At 33.2% G+C, this 21,231-nt stretch overlaps 2 protein-coding genes across 3 annotated transcripts; one reads left to right on the top strand and one right to left on the bottom strand.

The window, feature by feature from the left end:
- The first annotated feature begins 940 nt into the window (after positions 1 to 940).
- LOC129288926 (purple acid phosphatase 15) lies at positions 941 to 6,984 on the top strand. Of its 2 annotated transcripts, none has more exons than XM_054925739.1 (7): positions 941 to 1,315; positions 2,389 to 2,580; positions 3,327 to 3,660; positions 3,763 to 3,980; positions 4,601 to 4,791; positions 5,290 to 5,574; positions 6,674 to 6,984. In XM_054925739.1, exons 1-7 carry the CDS (start codon positions 1,015 to 1,017, stop codon positions 6,824 to 6,826), a joined length of 1,674 nt encoding a protein of 557 aa, XP_054781714.1. In that variant the 5' UTR covers positions 941 to 1,014; the 3' UTR covers positions 6,827 to 6,984. The 2 variants fall into 2 exon arrangements, with proteins under 2 accessions (XP_054781714.1, XP_054781715.1); XM_054925740.1 differs by lacking the exon at positions 6,674 to 6,984 and adding an exon at positions 5,976 to 6,634.
- Positions 6,985 to 8,837: 1,853 nt separating this feature from the next.
- LOC129287682 (uncharacterized) lies at positions 8,838 to 10,916 on the bottom strand. Its single transcript, XM_054923907.1, has 2 exons — positions 10,844 to 10,916; positions 8,838 to 10,021 (listed from the first exon to the last, which is right to left on the bottom strand). The coding sequence occupies exon 2, from the start codon at positions 9,987 to 9,989 to the stop codon at positions 8,961 to 8,963; it is 1,029 nt and encodes a 342-aa protein (XP_054779882.1). The 5' UTR covers positions 9,990 to 10,021; positions 10,844 to 10,916; the 3' UTR covers positions 8,838 to 8,960.
- Positions 10,917 to 21,231: the final 10,315 nt, after the last annotated feature.

Genomic DNA, 21,231 nt, shown 5'->3' with positions numbered 1-21,231 from the left:
TTTATCAACAATACCCTTCGTTAAATAGCTTTAATGTTTGAATATATTTAATAGGAGAATTTTTTTAAAAAACTAATAAATGAGCTGGATGATTGCAAAGAAGATCTTTTTATTTATTATTATTATTATTATTATTATTATTATTATTATTATTTTGTTTCTTTATGAGCAGCATTAGCTCTCGAGGTTGGCGAAGGCGGAAGCTCTAAGGCGGCCACTGCGAATGTTTTGAGAAAGAAGTGCTAGATTGCAAAGAAGATCTACAAAAACACAAAGTTACCAAAAAGTTCCTGTAAAAAGAAAAAATAAATTAATAATAAAAAGTGAGCTCTGTAACTTATATGCTACTATAACTATGTGATGAGTAAGACTTCCTTTGTTTTTATTTATAGAAATAAATTTTGAAAGATGGTTTTTTTATAAGACAAATTGTAAAATTTGAGGAGTATTTAATTTTTTTCCCCTAATATGTCCTTGTTGAGTGTATAAAATAACTTGCTAACAATGCTGCATTCTCTATTAAATATTAGCAAATTAAGCAGGCATTAAATAAAAGTAAAATTAAAAAAAATGAAAATATCTTTAAGACATAAATTAGTTAACTCAGCTTAATTAGTGTGTGAGAATTAGACAATTCTTTCCAATAAATAAAACAGAGGGAGTAATAGATATTACATTATGAGATGGATTATATAATTTAATATATGAAATATTAAATTATATGAAATATTTTATTGTTTAGCATTTTATTTAAGTTTAATTTTTAATTTGCCGGCAAAAAAAAGTTTAATTTTTAATTAAAAATATAGATGGAATAATTTATCTTGAGAATAAAAAATTTGTCAACATCGTCCGTGCAGCGCCACGTTCATCCGACCAACGGTCACCAACTGTCACTCGCTTATTCCCAAGCGATTCCTCCTCACTCTCTTCTCGCCACCTCACTGCCCAAAGCCGCTTCCTCTGTTCCTTCTTTTTCTTCCTTTTCATCTCTCTCTCTCCCCCCCCCCACAAATGGAAAATTCCGAAGCTGGTGATCTTCCGATACGTTGTCTTCCCGTTCTCTTTCGTTACCCGGGTTCGATTCTTCTGCTGAATCTGCTTGTTGCTGCGGTTCGCTGCGATATTCCGACGACCCTTGAAGGCCCCTTTGAGCCCGTCACTGTTCCTTTCGATCCTAGTCTGCGCGGCATCGCCGTTGATTTGCCTAACACCGATCCTCGCGTTCGCCGCCTCGTTCAGGGTTTCGAGCCTGAGCAGATTTCAGTGTCTCTCTCGGCCAGCCATGATTCAGTTTGGATCTCATGGATTACAGGTATTTTTGATCTCTAATTTTTTCAATTAATTTATAAGAAAAACATATTTACTGCTGACAGATTTGGTGAGTATTTATTTATTTTTGATTTAATATGGTCTAAAATGATTGTAATATTACCTTTTCATTCTATCTCTACTCAAAATTTAACGCAAAATCTAGCATTCTGCCGAACCATTAACTCTCACCTCAGCTCAGGCGATAACTAACAATCTGTCGGAATTACCGGGGACTAAAATTGAGTTTTTCTCTTATTTTATTGCTTGAGCTATATTTCACTGGGTGGATTTCTTGTTTCAACCTGCATTTCACTGGGTGGATTGAATCAAATTTTCTAAGCGTTAAAGCAAAAATTCATTTTAGTTTTTATCAGTATCGAATATTTTAATGTGGGGTATTGTCGCTATGACCTATTGATTGGGTCACATCACACTGTTTTAGACTTCAAAGGCTTCTCACTTAGAACATTTGGGTTCACTAATGTGCAGGTTGCACCTTAGATATTGAAATGCTAGTGCGTTTATTGATGAGGTTATCAATGAATTTGGAACTAAATCCATATAAGTTGCTGCTCTAACTCCATAAAAAGTTTAACCGTTTATTTATTGTTATGTGCAACGTGCTAAATGCAACTCCTTATAAGCCTCATGTCAACTCTTGGCAACTGGTTTTTTTGAAGTTCAGGAATACATGGCTGGTCAGTCATGAATCTAGTGAACTTCTCCATGTAAATGTATAGAGACAGCTGTTTATGTGATTATGTCCATGTCTATAGCTAACTATACTAACATAAATGGAGTTCCATGCTCGGTCTTTCGTTATCAATTTTGGAGTCACTTCTCTTTCTAGTTTTCTACAACACACTTCTCTTGAAATGGTCCAATTATCACTATTTCTTTTAGTAGAAGGTGAGTCTGTAACGAAGGAGATTTTCTGATCTATTCTAGAGATTAAAAATCAAGAGCAAATTTGCTAGAATTTATTGAATTTATTTGGAAAAAGATTTGTTTGTACCCCCGTCATATTCATATTCTTCTGTTGATCAAGGATCCTGAATTCATGGATAATATCAGGGAAATTTCAAATTGGTGACAATATCAAGCCATTGGATCCTAAGGCTGTCTCAAGTACTGTTTATTATGGAACCTCAGAATCCGAATTAGTACATGAGGCTAGTGGTCATTCTCTCATTTACAGTCAGCTTTATCCTTTTGAAGGACTTCAGAACTATACCTCAGGAATCATCCACCATGTTCGACTTGCAGGTGAGCTTTGCAGATTTAGAATTGAAAGAAAACAGTGGACACATCTTACATTACATCACTATATAACGCTTTCTTTTCGGTTTTCTTAATTCACTTATAGTTTGTTTATAAGATGCATGCCTCTTCATATTTTATAATTTTAATTGATAAGCACTACTTATGAGATTCCTCAATGGCTGCTCACTTCTGTACCCAAGAATATAAACGTCAGGTGAGGGCTTTTTGACTAACCCACATTCATAAATTTCTTTTGTGGGGAGAAAGACAAGAGTTTGAGGGAAATTTGTCTAGAGTAAACCATAATGAGGATTCTTTTGCAGTCAGTCGATGTCTCATTTACATCCTCTGTCAATCAGCAGAAACTGTCAATATCTCAGTAGAATTGTCCATGAATGAAATTTAATGGGGCTTTTAAACTAAATGTTCATTCATCTCAAACATTATCATTGAAAGTTTGGCTAAGTTTTTAAGCCATGACTCTTCAAAAAATGGATTGTGTAAGAATTTATCACATGTCATATAGTTGTATAATGATTTCAGTGTGAGACTTCAAAAAAGGATCATGGACATAACACAACACCTACAAATATTGTTGTGTCAGGGTGTTGTGTCTCTGGGGTGTCAAAGCTTCCTTGCCTACCCGTGTGTAGAAAGTTTAAGTAATTTCCCATATACATGTCTCATTATATCATTTTCGCCTGGAAAGTCACATGTTACGTTATTTTAACAGCTTTCACTCTATGCAGGGTTAGAACCAAGCACAATATACTATTATCAATGTGGAGACTCCTCACTAAAAGCAATGAGTGACATCTACCATTTCAAGACAATGCCAGCTTCTAGTCCACAGAGCTATCCAGACAGAATTGCAGTAGTGGGAGATCTTGGCCTTACGTATAATACAACTACAACCATCAGTCACATGATCAATAACAAACCTGATCTTTTCCTATTGATTGGTGATGTGACCTATGCAAATCTATACCTAACAAATGGAACTGGCTCTGACTGCTATACCTGCTCATTCCCAGAAAGTCCCATACATGAGACCTACCAGCCTCGATGGGATTATTGGGGAAGGTACATGGAAAAGTTGTTACAAACTTTTGACAAATTTTTTGGCTGATGGGGCAACACTTCGCTTTTTTAACCTTTTATGCTACAATAACTGAATAATTCCAGGTTTATGCAGAATTTGGTTTCCAAAGTACCGATGATGGTGGTGGAAGGAAATCATGAAATAGAAGAACAGGCATTTAACAGGACATTTGTGGCTTACAGTTCTAGGTTTGCCTTCCCCTCTGAAGAAAGCGGGTCTTCATCCACGTTTTACTACTCCTTTAATGCTGGGGGGATCCATTTTATTATGCTTGGGGCTTACATTGGTTATGATAAATCAGGTATTAGTCCTTCTTTTTCCCTTTTCTAACTGTTTTTATTGTGTAATCATTTTTAATTCAAGATATTTATTTTTTTGTTAGTGGTATTTCTGTCAGTGGACCTGTTTGTTTAGCCTCAATTGAAACATAGGTGTGCCTTGAAAAATGTAAAAATTGAAATTATATGTTTTGAAGGCCTGGCTCAACGGGATGATTAACTATGAGGACTTGTTTACTACCAGCTTAGTTTTGGAAAGCATTGGCCACAGACAAGGAGTGAGTAGCTCAAATGGACCAGCCTTTCTCATTAAGACTGAGTTAAGCTTGATGTACTTGGGTCCCATCTCTACCCATTCCCCTTTCTCCACTCCTTTCACGTCATGGACCTTTTATTTTACTAAAATAATAAATGGCAATAATCTACCAATATTCAATTTTGGAAGTTAATTAGCGTATTAACAATCAGGAAGAGAAAGGCTAATTGATAAAGTTTTGAATATGCTTAAAATCCATTAATATTCTCTTGGGTTTGAACCGTAGATGTTTTGTTTTTTGAATCGATGCATATACTGGTTGAAGTTGAGATGATATGTTTTATTCCTTGTAACCTTTGGAAGTTAACTGTGACTATCCCTTGCCAGCTGAACAATATAAGTGGTTGCAAAGAGATCTGGCTAGTCTTGATAGGTCCATAACTCCCTGGCTTATAGCTACTTGGCATCCTCCATGGTATAGTTCTTATGTGGCACATTACCGAGAAGCAGAGTGCATGAGGGTGGAGATGGAAGAACTTCTATACTCACACGGCGTGGATATAGTATTTAATGGGCATGTGAGTTATTTTCACCATTTAATATGATTGAATCCATTTAGGTTCATGAACTTGCTTCATGTCACAAGATCAACAATGAACCAATACAATAAAAAAGCTTTTGACCAGTGGCACAAGTCCTGATTCCTTACTGGGTTTTTGCAGGCTTATGTATTGTTATGTTTATATTATAAGTAATTATAACTTATAAGCCTTGGCTACTTCTGCTCAATATACAAATTTAATGAATCAAATATCAAATCTGAACGCTGAGGTAAATAAATGGCTCTATTTTGAAAAACAAATTGGAGACCTAAATTTCTATGAAGCAGATAAACAGATCATCTCGAGCATGTGTATGATTGGCTTCTCTGCCTCCTACCTGTTTGTTGTCTGGAGGTTTACAAAAGTGCTTACGCACACTTCATGATACACACAAATGATTTTAATGTTTAATGATCTTGCATCCTAAGGCTCAAGTCTTCACTCATTTGTTTGGTTTTTAAAATTGATGAGCAGGTGCATGCTTATGAGAGGTCAAATAGGGTTTACAATTACAGTTTAGACCCATGCGGTCCTGTCTATATTACTGTTGGGGATGGAGGTAACCGAGAGAAGATGTCAATCCAATTTGCAGATGAGCCTGGACAATGTCCCGATCCATCAAGTACTCCTGATCCTTACATGGGAGGCTACTGTGTAACAAACTTTACATCTGGCCCTGCAGAGGGTCAGTTTTGCTGGGATTGGCAGCCGGAGTTCAGTGCATTCAGAGAAAGTAGCTTCGGCCATGGAATTCTAGAGGTATCAATTTCTTCATGCACATGTAATATGACAAAACTTCCTTCTCGAAAAATATGTCCGGGAATTCAAAACTTGATGGCATGGCATATCTTTTTAAAAAGAAGTTGAAATTTAGAAAGAAAATACCTTACATTCATTCCTTCCTTCATTCAATATTATAAGGCACTTTTTTCAAAGTATCATGTTAAAAAAATATGAAGCATTTTGGGTCTTTCAAAGTACAAGTAATAAAGTTTTCCCAAAAATATCCTCAATTATGGGGGTGTAATTAGTAAGGTTTTCTAATTGAGATACCTTATTGAATAAGAGTAAATGTGGAAAAAGTATGTAATTTTAAAGATAATTAATTAACTCATTGGGATGTGTGGTTCGGTTAAAAATATCTTGTAATTTCTGAACAGAGGGAGTATCAAATTTAGGTCTTCTCTTGTGACATGAGATCAAATGATCAACAGGCGAGTGAGGGGAAGAGAGAAACAGAGCATAGCTGCATAGGGGATCCCATTTCCAGCTATGTGAACCCGACATCTATCTTCATATTCTCTGGAGTTCTCATGTCATAATAGAGGATCCAACATATCAATGCATAACCTTTTGTTTGATCTTGTTTTTTATGTTTTTTTTTTTTACTGAATATTAATTTTCAATATAAGCAACATCTTAGCATGCTAACGGAACCTGGGTTCATATATCCCTGTCAACCATACGGAAGTCTGCACTAAGTCTCACTGAGCTGAACCAAGTAGACAAACTCCTGGATTGTGTTCTTTTTGAGGAAGATATAGGATAGAAGATTTATAGGTTCCTAGAGAGCTATTAAGCACTAAAACTGATAGACACTGCACAATTTGATATTTGTATTACATGCATTATGTCGAATTTGTATCCTCTCTAGTTTCTCTTCTGCTTGTTTAGTAGCATTTCCATGCTACTTTTAATCTTAGCCCTCCATGCAAGAGGGGCCAAGATTTTACTAATTTGTTTTAAATAATTTTTGCGAGTGCAGAAATAACAGATAATACATTTACTAATATATTTTTTATCAAGTGTCCGAACTTTTGCTAATCGCTTAGGGAGTGCTTTGATATGTAATTTTCAGGTAAAAAATGAGACATGGGCTTTGTGGACATGGTACCGAAACCAGGACGCAGGCAATAGAGTGGGAGATCAAATTTATATTGTGAGGCAACCTGATTTATGTCCTGTTCATCTGATGATGAAGCCATCTAAATTCATGTGGAGATCATTATGAAAAGCTGAAGGTCACAGCTACCATGTGATCACACTTAAGATTCTTGTTTGTTTTGCTATAGATTCACAGTGCGTGTGAAACAATGGGACGAGGAATTCCAAGTATTTGTACTAATATATCAATTTGGGAATGAAAACTGCTTTTTCAAAGTGCCTTAATGTCTTTTTTCTATTTTGACCCCAAAAAAAATGTCCGTTTGTTTTATATATACATATATATATATATATAACTGTATAATTGGATCATATTCATTGTCAAGTTTAATTGAGAATAATTCTCCCAACAACATTTTTTGTAATCACGCGAATTTGAAATTGAGACCTAATGTTTAATCAAAATATCTGTATATTGTTGTGGCAAGCCAAGCCAAATTTTATTATGTCCAAACCTTTTCTGTTTAAAAAGAATGGACCGGGCCCATAAAGCTAGCCTTGGCCTGGAGAGTAATGGCGTAAAGCAAGATGATGTATGGAAAAAATTCATAATTAACCATATGAGTGTGGCGTAATAGCTATCTCACTTCGTCTCTTAAGCATGTGATAGGGGATTCAATTCCTTACTCATGCGAATGGAGAGCACTCTATGGCCAGCTATTTGCCCCTTTGTGGGAGACCCCGCGGTGAAAGGATTAGTTACTGCTACTGGCAGTGAATACCTTGGGCAACAAAAAAAAAATCATAATTGGAAAGTTACTATCATCATTTAGGCTCAATGATATATTCATATATAAATGAATAGTATTAGATATAAATAGTTATGAAAATATGCATAGTATATATAATAATTTACATGTGCTATCTATTTTATTACTCTAGTTTAAACCTTGAAATAAGAGATTTTTTTTTAAAAAAAGTTAAACATAGTATTAAAATTCAAGTCAACCTAGTTAGTTAAACTAATAACTTGATAAACTAACATATTGACCAAATCAATGAAATGCTTTGTTCATAATCAGTTTGATTATGGTTTAACTATAATTTTAATCATTAAACATTGGATCAATACCTTAACTAGTTAACTAGTTCAACAACCAATTTAGTTTTCAATACCTTTTGTTTTTGTAGCAAACCATCTAGTCAACAACTTAGATTAATCTAGTGTGAGTGGGGTTAGGACCCTTTTGAGGAGAAGTTCTACCATTGTCCACCGATATTGTTGCATTTTTAGGATTTGAATTTGAAATCTCTTACTAGACATTTAGACTAGTATAACTCCCTTGTAGTTGAACCAAACACTTGTTTAGTTAAGAACACTGGGTCAATAGAAGGTACGAATAGTTAAGAATAAAATCTAATTTAAATTTTAACTTAGATATATGCTTATTGTACAATTAAAAATTTAAAACATTTTAGCTAAAAGGATTTGGTATCTGATTAGAGCCAATACTCTTTTCATCTGCAAGCACCTTTAAAAAATATCTCAGACTTTACTGGTTTTTGAGTCGTTGTTTGTTTTCTTTTTTTTTTTTCTGTTCTTAGAGGGTTGTGTTTGTTTGAGTTTTATTTTTCGATATTATCTTGTTATTTCTCTAGCCTAAGTCTTGTCTTTGCTTTATTTATTTATTTATTTATTTTTGTTTCTTTGCACTTCTCTGGGCCTTGGTTATCCATAGCTACTACCTACTAGCTTTTAAGTTGCAATTGTTTTTTGTTTTTTATTGTTTAATAAAGTTGACGTTTTTTCCAACAAAAAAAAGTGATCAAACAAAATTATAACTGAACTAAATTGCTTAAAATATTTGATGATCACTTGAAGTGATCAATATTTATTAAAATAATAACTTTATTTATTAATTTTATGATGTTTACTTATTAGAAATTATGGATTGGTTAAAAACAACCAGCCAACTTTATATGAAGGTGTGAAGTGCGAACATGCACTTAATCTTTAGAAAAGTTCACATCATATGATAATCATGTTCATGGACAATTGAAATTGTAAATCACAACACTCTTTAAGTTCTTTCTTTGCACTTCTCTTTACAGATCAGAATTCACGGCCTTAACGCGCGAAATTTGTCTTTAACAAAAAAAATGAAAGAACAACAACAACAGAGTAGGGAAAAAATTCAAAATTCCCAGCCCAGCAAATTGAAAAACAAAATCAATTATGAAAAGAAAAAGTGTTATGTGGATCAGAAAACCTCAAGAATCTCCAAGATGAAATTGTTGCAGAGGGGGCAATTTCCCTTGCTCACAGTGAGCTCCCTGGAACACATCCTGCAAAACGAGTGCCCACACGGCACAAAAGCCGCACCTCTATGCTTCACCATGCACACGCAGCAATCGTGCTCCTCACCTCCTTCGTCGTCTTCATCATCCTCATCAAAATCCTCGTCGTCATCGTTTTCCATTCTGTACGTCGATCCTTCGAGTCCCATTTGCCTATCCGTCTCCTCCAACAGGTCCATCAGCGACATTGTCACCCCGCGTCCCCCAGCCCCGAACGATTCTTCCTCTTCGTCTTCATCATCTTCCTCCTCCTCCGCCATCGCTGCCGCCTCCGCCGCCTCCTGTGCAGCCACAGCTTCCCTAGCAGACATCTGTCTCTCCTCCCTCGGCTGGCGCATGTGGCCGTCCTCGTCCTCGTCGTCATCGCTTTCAATGTTGTCTCGAAATGTCACCACGCGCTTTCGCCGGATGGAATCCGCCCGCACTGCCGCCGCCAGGCGTGCGGAGTTCGGGCGGGAAATCTGAGGCTTGAGTTTATCGTCGACGAAAACGGCATCCCCGACCTGGCGCGTGGATCTCTGGCGCGTGATTGCGGGAGCGAGATGGGAACTCTTGATGGCTTCTTCGGTGGGATCAGCCATGCAGTGAGCGGTGACGTCCAGGGGGGAGAATGTGAGGACTCGGACGGAGCTGCGACGGGGAAGCTGTGGGGGGAAGTTTCTGTTATTCCGGATAGGGAAAGGGATATCTGAGGCAGGGATAAGGACGGAGGAAGTCCAAGCAGATCCGGCGCGTTTCAGCCGAAGCTTGTCTTTAAAGGCTTTCCAAGACTTGCGATCCCTATTGGCGGACTCGTCTTCACGGATGATGTCAAGGAGGGTTCGACGGTTTGTGATTGTGAGCTGATGGCTCGACGCGGCGGCTCGGTTGGCTAACACGTCGTCGAGGGTTAATCCGGCTAGCGAGTCTCGTTGGCTATCCGCTAATGGCATTTCACCATAATCAGGTGTTCTCCGGCGACCTTCTGCTTTTATTTTTATTTTTTTTTTCAAATTTTTTCCATGCCAAAAATTACCAGAAAACTCATTATGGTTCACATTTTCATGAGAACATTTAGGAAGGGAAAATAGAAAAATGCATTAATAATGCACAGACAAAAGTGGGTCAAAACATTTATGATTTAACAGGAAAAAAAGTAGAAAATGAAACGGAACATTGCAAGGCACAAAGAACAAGTCAATAATTATCAGCCAAAGAAAATAATATCATTTAAATTTGAAATTAATTCATTAGTGAATATTTAAAAAATTAACTTCAAAACAATTTAAACCTAAACATAATTAGGTGGATTCCATGTAGAGTATAAAGAAAGTTGAATCATTCATAATATATGAACACTGAAAAACGTTTTGCAAAGTAAAAAGAAGCTGCAATGAAAATGACATAGACGTTAATGACTAGGACGGGAACAAATGATCTTGCACGCACAAATAACATCGGAGTTTCTTGCGAGATTTAGATAAGTGAGTGGCACATATCTACTCATTCAATGAGCATCTCAAATGATATGATAATCCTTAAAAATTTTGTTATAAAATACTCAGGAAATGCTAAATCTCAAATTTTTTTAGAGGACAAGCATGTGAGAAATGTATTGTTAAAAGTAAGGATTCAATTATAATTAAGACACTTTTGGACAGAAATATGCTTTAATAAATTTTAAATTTTAATGAAATCTAATAATTATAATTAAGAGACTCTTTGATGGAGTAAATTTAACCTGCTCACCGGATTCAATGTCCAGATCAAAATGAACAAGAACGAAATGAAAAGACAAGCTAATTACCTGGCCCCCCCAACGGAAATGGTATGTCTATCGATTAGATGGCAATGACGATGCGTTGAATCAACTTACTATTCTGAAAGTGACAACCCAGAAAACATGATTTCATCAACAAGGAGAAAACGAGGAAACGTGAGTGACTATATTACAGTACACCACATTAAATTGAAAATCTATCATTGCTAAAGACAAAGAAGATGGGGGGAGAGATCATCAGGTGGATTACTGTTGAATAATGCTTCTTTTATAGATGAATGTGTAACCTTGTGATAGTTCTTGTTCAAGTCTCCTGATCGACGATGTTGTATAATTTGCAATGGGTTGTGAGTAGACAGAGAAAAAGAGAACAGAAAGGGAAGACCCGGGAAAGAGAAGATTGGGTTTTGAATAGCGAGACGAATTTTATGGAGGAACGTACAAGCCATCGTCCTTCCCCTTGTTTGCGGAGAAAATTTCTTTTCATCTCACAATCTCATGCATCAATTAATTTTTTAGTTACAATAAACTAAAAACAAACTAAATATTTATAGTAGATATATATATCCCTAAGATTGCATGGAAAAATAATTTAAAGAAAGAGAAAATGCAATGGGAATGGAAAGTATTCTACTAGCTTCTACGCCTCATGGAAGAAAGGTTTCTTATGACGTTCCTTTTCGGAATACATAACTTTGAGTTTATGCAGTTTGTTTGTATTTTATTATTGATCCTTACATTTTTTTAATATTTTAAATTGTATTTTTGTTTTCTATTGTTTTTAATCTCTTCACGAACAAAGTGTAAAAATTTTGGAGGGATTTAAAATATCAAAAGACAAAGATGTAAAAACTTAAAATACTGAAAAAAATGTAAGGACCAATGGCAAAGTGCAAGAACTCAAAATTATATTTTTCCTTCCTTTTTTGTACTAAACAGACCAGGATTTTGAATATGGGTAGGTTGCTCCTCGGAGGTTACAAAACCAGGATGCTTATTTTATAATTTAATATGAAGTCAAGAAATCAATTTAAAATTTTAATGAAATTAAAAGATTCCAATTGCAAAAATTATTCATAATAATTATGAAATCAACTTATTATTTGCTATTTATCAACAAAGACAATCCCATTAATCAACAGGATTTGTATAAAATTTTTCCAACAACTAAAGAAATACACACGCGTATATAATATACTACTGGGAGCCCAATATGCCAGCTCCGCTCAATTTGACCAAGGTTGATTTCTTTCCTTTTTATTTTGGCTTGGCTTGAAGTAACTTGGCAACACCAAGCCAATCTGCGGTCCACAGGCATATCTCTCATGACATAGTATTAAAAAAAAACATGTTTAGTATTAGAGAGAAATTAAACACACACACAGAGTGGGGAGTCTTATAAAATAAATATACGTTTATTTTTAATTTAGTGCCTCATAGGTCTAAGTGTTCGATCTGACTCAGTCATTGCAGTGCGTTTACTTACACAGCCATTTTTAACTCTTTCCTGTCATCTGTCAGTTGTTTTTTTTTTTAAAAAAAAAAAACTGAAAACTATGATTGACTAGGGAAGAATAGTCATCAGTCACTCTAAGCATGAGCAAAACCATTCCTCAAATCCATCAGTATTGTTGATACCTGAATTTCAAAGGCAAATACAAAATTATCAAAAACTTGGGTACATTTGGTTGATTTGGTTCTGCTGAATTTTCATTTCAATTCTGTTCCTAGGACATGTTCAGTCCCTAAGATCTTGTTTGGTACAAAAGATTGACGAGATAGAATTGAGATTGGTATTAGATAATATTACATTTTCATATTTGGTATGGGGTAATAAGAAATTTAATCTCAATTCCAATCCCATCTATGTGTGATTACTCAATATCACTCACCCTTTAGTATTAGAAAATCAATATTATAATTCATTATTTTTTGACCAAAATACCTTCCACCCTTTCCTTCTCATCTCTCCATTTCTCCTCACAGCCACAACGGTGATGGCGACACTGACGCTTCCCACAACCACACACAAGCACAACGGCAATGCTTGAACTAGGAGGAGGAGGAAGGGGAAGAAGAAGAACGGTGATACTGGGTAATAATAACATAAAAGAATGATGAAAAACTAGAATAGCGATAAGAAGCCCTCGTTCATGGTTGGAAAGCAGAGGCAATGGCCTTTGGTGTTATTGTGGTTGCTCTCTAGGGAGGAGGAGAGTGATCGAGGTGTTAGATGAGATAAGGTTACAATTTTTTCTTTTTATTATTTTAAGGGTATTATAGTCTTTTTATAATTTATATTTAATTGGAAAAGATGAGGTAAGTATTGCCTGTAAATATTATTTTATATCAAATACAATTTAAAAACATCATTCACACTCTTACACCTATAACCAATCCCTTTAAATCGAGGCTTTTATACCAAACATGGTCTAAGATCTCTTTGCTATTATGTATCAAATCAGCCATACCATATATTGTTAAGATGTCCTTTCATGAACTCCAAGATAGGATTTTTGGCATTTATTAGACTTCCATAAATGAGCAGAATCAATCTCATCCATGCGTAGCTTACCTTAATTGTGAATTAGCCTAGTGGTAAGCTTGCCATTGGCTTAAACCCAAATGTATAAATCTTTACCCAAAGTTTCCTTGCTCATTAAAGCATTGTTATTTGTTATGTAAGTAAAGATTATGGTTTTCAAAAGTTAATGGTAGTTTTCTCTTAATTGGTCGAGCTCCCAAATATAATATAGAAATTCAAGTCAACCTACCAAGTTGAATTATTAAACTAGTATCTTGATCAATTTGATAAAATGTTTTGTTTATCATTGGTTTGATAATGGTTTGACTATGATTTTGATCATTAGTCCTTGAATTAATATTTTAATTGGTTCAATGACTAGCTAGGTTTTAAATACGTTGCTCTCAATTGAAAATAACTAAGATAAGAGTTGATGTTGTTCAATAACCGGCCAAATTTTCAATAAAACACTCCCAATGTAAACAACTAAGGTAAGAGTTTTTTTTTTCTTTTGGGCTAACCATAACTAATGTAAGAGTTGATGTTATATACCAATATATTAACATTTTTAAGATACATAATACATTATTTAGCCCCTTGTTCCAAGGGCGTGTTGTTAGATTGTTGTAAAAAAATTTAATTTAATTAAATAATAAACATATATTAAATATATAAGGTTAAGTACATAAATCTTACTTTTATAATAAATAAATGTTATGAGTATTTATTAGTGCATTTATTAAACTTCTCAAAAAATCAATAGAAGTAATTTTCAACAATTGTATACTCAATGTCAATATCACAATTATATAGCTCTCTAAATAGCTTATTTTGTTAGTATATTAACATATTCTTTATTATGAAATTCAACATTTTCACCATATTATACAATCATTTTTTTAGTAGTCATTATCCGTATAAATAATCCTTATCACATTTATATCTTATGATATCTAACCACAAGATGCATTAATAAAAAATGAATTTGAGAGCAAAAAAATAAAAAAGAATGAGTTGATGTGGGCCCTACAACTAATAAACATGAAAATGTTTAAAAAAAAATATCATTGCATTTAGAAAAAAAATAGTAAGCCCTACTATTATTATTAATTCTATGGTTTAATGAATCGTGAAAAATTTCTATTTCATTACATGCTCCCTCTAGTCTTATTTATAAATTATTTCTACCAACCTTATTAATACCAATACAATACAAGTACAAGGAATAATTAGAAATGAAATTTCAAAAGTAACCCTCAATGAAAAGAGCAAAAAGTAAGTTAATATAGTATCATTTTTTAGTATTTCTCTCTCCCTTACTTTATAAATATTTGACTAAAAAAGTTGCTAAATTTTTTGGCAGGAGTTGAAAAACATTGGCGAGTGAATTTTGCAAAAGTTAGCTCCGTTTATGAGAGAGTCAAATTGTAGAATTGAAAAATAAAAAAACAAAAGCTCAGAATATTCACTCTCCACCATGGAAAAGTGCTCCCTCTCCTTTGATTTAAATGCTCCAGCCAATGAGGAAGATAATAAGGACAGCAACACCATTTACTTGGACTTAAATGCTCCTACTATGTGTGAGAATGTCCAACTAGACAACAATAAAAATGAAAGTTAACATATTACAGTTAATGAAAAAAGAAATGATAAGAACATCTCTCTTTATAAAACTCATGAATATCCCATGTAAAATTTACATTGTGAAAACCTATAAAAAGGATGAATAATAAAAATATGAAACTTAATACCTTTAAAATCACCAACAACAAAATTTTTTAACTCAGACAACATAAAGTAAAAAACCGTTATGTTTCTAAAATTAGCATTTTGACCTCCAACTTTAAACTAACCTGTATAAGACATTCACAATTCACATAGAGCTGGATTTTGGTATGTTAGGAGTCACTTAGCCACATACGGATAGGCAAGCTGCTTGACATATAGAACTGGTTATCACATTGGAATAAGGTGTGACTAAAAGAAATTGAAAGACAAACTCAAACATTTAAATTACAATAGTAAAGATATATTGATGCAGACGTGAAAAATGCATTTTTTAATGTGATTAATTTTTATCAAAAAAAATTTAGCCTCCTTAGTTATTTGGATATGTTTGATTGCCTAAATTAAATTATTTGAAACCACGTAAGTGAATACTTATCTTACTAACTCATAATATAGTTAAAAATAGAAAAGTGAACATGTACATATTCTTCTTGTCCCTTATAGTCAATTGCTGCAAGTTGTTATGGTACAGAGTCATAGACATATGACTAAATGGATTATTGGATTTCACTCTAATTTATTCCTTTTGTATAAAGGATTTCATTAGAAGAAATAAATATGACATTGGAGTGGAAGTTTCAAGATGATTTTTTTTCCTAGTGTAAGATCATTGGTGGAAAATATTGACCTTGTAATGCAAATTTTATTAAGATAGATTAGGTGCATTGACCCTACTATCTCTAGATCATTGAGATATATTAGTTGCATTAACCCTACCATCTCTTGTTAAGAATGGATAATCATTTGCTCACTTGTTATAATCATTTGTAACATTTAATTGTATGACTATACTCAAAATCTTAAAAATTCAACACCTAAACTAGTTCTATGTAGGCTTGTGCTTTTCAATAAAAATGTTGATATTCTAAATTCCAATTAAGACATTGCCCTATCCCACATCCTGCTAAGCATCTCAATTGTAATTCAAAAAGTTTTGCAAAACATATGGTGAATCTTAGCTTAGATTAGAACAATCACTTTGGTTGGATGTCAAATATGCATAGTATTTAAAATTAAAAAAATTTGTTTTTGGGTAAAATACAAGGAGAAAATACTATTAGAAAGTAAATAGCAATGGTAGAAAATAAATTATTCTAGACGTGCAAAAGTAACCAAACAAAACCAAGCAGAGAATAAATAATACATTCATGCATAAAATCAACTCAACCTCTTTGAAATAGAATAATTGGAAGCTTTCCAAAAGAGCCATGAGCCTTGACCACAATCCCATAAAGATTAGATACATAGACCAAAACTCTATTGCTAAGAAAACCACACAACTAAAAGCATTAATAAAAATCCTCACCTCATGCTCCAATTACAAACCCCTAATTCCTTAACACTCTATTTTTGAATCCCAATAAATTTTCACAGTTTATTTAAATTAAGTAAGATCTCAATATACCTACATAGCACTATACCAGTAACAACTCTCAATATGAATGTGTAATTAAATTTAATAACTTAACAAGTAGAGTACCTTGTTATAGCTTGCATCTTTTTCATCTCCTATAAGCTTGCTTAATTTGAAATGTAGCTTAACCTCCCTTTGAGCATTTTTTCTGTAGAAAAAAGTTCATTAGATTATATGGTTTGTCAAGAAATCTAACATCTATAAACTTTTGAAATATAGACAGATATAGGGGGCACTACAATTAAATCACCAAGGCAACTACTGTGTAAAAGAAAAAGGTTCTTATCAAATGAAGAGCGTGTATCCATTTAAGATATTGTTAAACTCAAGTTGTCAAGGTAAATTGAATAATATTACAACAAGTGCTTCAGCATATTCAGTTTTAATTAGAGTCATTCAATGTGTAACATCCTCAGATTTTAATCTGGTTATTTAAGCCTAATTAGGTTGATTAAGTTGGTAATAAGGTTTATGGTCAAAGAGATTTAATGGGCGTGTTTGATTGTGATTTCAGCCATAAAAGTGGGTCTGAAGAAGAATCAAGTCACTCAAATATGAAAAAAGGAAGAAAAGTGAAGAGGGAAGACTCTGTGCCATGTGCCGTTGCTTGTGGACCAAGCCACTGCGGTGCATGTGTATTGACCTGCCTATGAAGGCTCTCTTTATGTCATGCATAATGGCACATTGTACATTCACCACGGCGCGTGGTCATTTTTTACAACTTATCAATTGCAAACTGAGGCAGAAATAGAAAGGAGAAAAAGGAGAGAACGAGGGAGACATTTTATGATCTGCTAAGGTTTATTTTTGGATGACATTGTAAGTATTTTGAAAGCTACAAATACCAAAGATAAGTATCATACTCACTAATATATCCCTTTTCTTCCACATTTATGAGTTTTTGTTAAGAGTTTGATAGTGGGAGATAATTTTTTGATCCATATAAGTTATAGGTTTGAATTCATTAACTTAAATAGAGTTAATAGGAGTAGATTAGAGTATTTAAACCTAGATATATTAAATTTTGGCACTTCTAGTAGTTGGACCTCATTATTATGCGAAAATGATATTAATAAAGGTTGTTGAGAGAGTTGCAATGCTATTAATGAGAGTTTAATGGCTTATTAATGTTATTGGAGATTAAAGAGAGTTAATATAACCAATGGATAGGCCTAAACTTATACAAAGTGGGCATTAGGTAACCTAGAAATGTAAGATGAGAATTGAAATGTGTGTTTAGCAATGTTGATGAGTTAAATTATTGATAATTATAGATTGAGCTCTTGCACACCGTTTTGGCTTGGGAAAAATCAAGTTTGGAAGCTTAGATTATTGAGGGATAAACCTTTGATCTCTCAAAGGTTCGAGGTAACTAAAGGAACTCTATTCTAAGTAGTTATATGTCAATTAATTGTTAATTGTAGATAATATGGATTGTCACATGTATGAGTTGATTTTCAATGTGAAAGCATGTTAATACTTTCAATCTATGTTTTGAAAATATGAATGTGTATAATGTAATATTTCAAAATTTAACCTAAGATTAATTAAGTTAATCAAGGGTAAATGAGTAATTTTAAAGGAATATTTGAAGATAAATAATTTTAGTTAGAGAATTATTATTATATATTAAAAAAAGAAGAAAAGGAGAAGAGAGATGGACGTTGTGTGTGTGTTTAGTATATATTAAAAAAAAACAAAAAAAGATAAGAAAAAGAAAAGGAGATGGGAGACGAAACCATAGATGTGTGTGAGCTAATATGTATATATGAAAAAGAAAGAAAGAAAGAAAGAGTGGTGTGAATTCTTGACGTGGGACCATACTATTTTAAAAATAAGCCAACACAACTTTTTGGCTTTTCATTTCCTTTCTTCTTCCTTTTCATTTTGTGTCCGCATGCAGAGAGCGAGCAAGAGAGAGAGAGACGTCGTGACTGGAGTTGATTTAGAAGGTGAAGTTCTATAGTAGGATATTTCAATTGAGATTTTAAGTATTCTAAAACTATGTAAGTGTCTCAAATATTTTTCTTAGTTAGATTTTTCCTTAAATTTTTTATGTGCAGATTATGAGAAATCTAGGGTTTGAAAGAGGAATGAATTTTTAATGAATAAATATTATTATTGAGGTTGTTGATAGTGTAATACATATCTTAGAGTTTGTTTTGTTAATAGAATTGGATTTTGAAGCCTTTGAGTTTATCTCTAGATCTCTTTAGATTTTTGGTTAAATTTGAAGATATAAGTTGATTTGTTGATGTCTAGATGGTTATTTGAGATGAGAAATAAATAATTATAGCTATAGAATAATAATTATAGGCTTGAGGCTAAGTTTGCAATTTTTAAGTATTTTTAGGTGCGAATTTTTATAATGAAAAGGGAAATTTTGATATTAGAAATTGTTTGAATGATAATTTTAGCCAAACTTCAATGAAATTATTGTAAATGAGGCTATTGAATTAAGTAGATAGGTTCAAATATATAAAATTAAATTTTAAATTTAAGAGGCTAAGATTAAGGTCTTAAAAAAATGAAATAAAATAAAATAAATACTTAGGTGTTGGAATATGAATGAAAATTATGTTAATTGTAGATTAATTTTTTTTTGGCACCCTTCAAGCTTTAGAAAGCTTTGAAAGTGTTGTAACTTGAGGGTAACTTTTGATCTTTCAAACATTGAGGTAACCGAGGGAAATTTATTTTATACATTCGAGTGTTAATTAATTATTTATATTTATAAAACAAATGAATATGTGTGTGTATGTGTATCTAAATCTTGAATTGTTGTTTGTAATGCATATTGTGGCTTTGTTGAGACCCTATAATTTGTGACCAAGTTAATTATGACTTGATGTGAGTCATAAGATTGATGGTTGATGATGATGTGCATACTCTTAATTATAAATTATGGATTATGCATAGTAATGAATTGTAGATGAGTATGTTGAGTTTTATATGATGTTAATGTAATTTATGTGGTAATATAAAAATTGATGCAAAAGGCATGGTTGAAATATGATGATTCTTGATGCTTGTTGAGTAAAAAAGTCGATGAGCATGTGGGATAATTACAAATTGTATGTATATGAGTTCTTAAAATACATCTTTCATGAGCATGATCATATGGCAAGAGTTCGTCTTAGTGAAAGAGCTAACAATTATGCAAAATCCATATGGTACTTGGCTATCAACTAATATTCCTAGAGGTTATAGCTACTACTTGCCTTATAAGGTATTGTAACATTGTTCCTATTGAGGAAACTAACCCTACTGACCTACTTGAAGTTTTGGGTAAAGCTAGTCTTGGGTTTGACACCCCATAATGTGTGATTTGAGGGAAACTGTATTCATAATTGAGTAAGGTGACCTTGGCCTAGTAGCCCCTCACGCTATGATTAAGGCTCTGGGTAGTCTCACCACATGGATGATCCCTTTCGGTTGTTGGCCCATGGATTTCATATCAAAGGAAATAAGGGAAGATATAAGGAAAAGATTGATCATGCATATTATTATTATCATGCCATTTGAATGATTGATAGCTGTGTTTGAAAATATGATTGTAATTGTGAAAATGAGAACATGTGATAAATATGTGAATAATGTATATGTGACTACTTGTGCCAATTTTGTATGAGTACTTAGTACTTGTGGGCAATCGAGCCAATTTTGTACTCAACTTTATTCTTTAAATTATTCACATGAGTTAGATGTTAATGTGATTATCATGATCTTGATCTGATTGTTTACATAAGCATCTTGATAAATTATTAGCCACTTGTATTCATGATTAATTATCATGTATTTGTATAACTTAGATATACCTTGGTTACTAAGTGGTTGTACTCACCCCTCTTTTTTAACATATTACAGGCATTAGCTCATTTAGGAAGAACAGAGAAAAAGGGCATTAGGTCAAGTGATAATAATCACTTCTATATTCCTTTCTCTTTTTATTTTGATATGCATATTTAGTTTATGATATTGCCAACTAGGATAATACATTCTAGATCCACTTGCATTATAGGTTTTGTGTTTGGTGGAAATGTATTTTGGGCCCTTGAAAATGTGATTGGATGCTTGTGTTTATATTAATGAGCCAAAATATTTGTACAAGTAGAAATAGTTCGTACCTGCTTAATTTAAGAACTTGAATGTTGTTATAGTCTCCCCTTATGTTTTTGATGTCCAAGGATGAGTAGTTGATATTAATTATGTGTAAATGAAAAATAAAATCGATGCATATAATGGGCTATTGATGAATAGATGATATATAAAATATGATAACTACGTAATAGTCATTGTGATAAATGTGATTGAGACCTTGGCCCCCCGCTGTCAGATATGGAAGGGTTTGAGTGGCCAAGTATTATGTTGTAAACACACACACACACACACATTGTGGGGTAAGGCATAGAGAGAAAACAAAGAGGAAAGTTTTTCTTCCATGTTGATATGTGTTTCCTTTATCATACTTTCACATATGTTTAATTGAATGATATAAGTTTTTAAATATTTTAAAGACTTGGAATTCCTTTATTTTGAATCATTTGTAAAAATACATGTTAAAGATTTTTTTAGGTTAATCTCTTATAGGATAATCATTTTGGATTAGTTCTTAATTAACTATGGTTAGTGTGATGATTTAAGTTTTAATTTAGGACATCTTTTTTACACATAATGTTATATCTGGAT

This window comes from Prosopis cineraria, unplaced genomic scaffold, assembly GCF_029017545.1.
Source record: "Prosopis cineraria cultivar Desert tree isolate PC_DT_omini unplaced genomic scaffold, ASM2901754v1 PC12, whole genome shotgun sequence".
Taxonomy (NCBI): domain Eukaryota; kingdom Viridiplantae; phylum Streptophyta; class Magnoliopsida; order Fabales; family Fabaceae; genus Prosopis; species Prosopis cineraria.
This window is presented reverse-complemented; position numbering and strand designations above follow the sequence as displayed.

What these genes read in the sequence shown, in the direction of transcription:
- LOC129287682 (XM_054923907.1), bottom strand. Translation starts at nt 9,989, where the DNA reads ATGCCATTAGCGGATAGCCAACGAGACTCGCTAGCCGGATTAACCCTC.
- LOC129288926 (XM_054925739.1), top strand. Translation starts at nt 1,015, where the DNA reads ATGGAAAATTCCGAAGCTGGTGATCTTCCGATACGTTGTCTTCCCGTT. An exon ending in CGATGGGATTATTGGGGAAG is followed by an intron (nt 3,661 to 3,762) that starts GTACATGGAAAA and finishes GAATAATTCCAG; the next exon opens with GTTTATGCAGAATTTGGTTT. An exon ending in CATTGGTTATGATAAATCAG is followed by an intron (nt 3,981 to 4,600) that starts GTATTAGTCCTT and finishes ATCCCTTGCCAG; the next exon opens with CTGAACAATATAAGTGGTTG.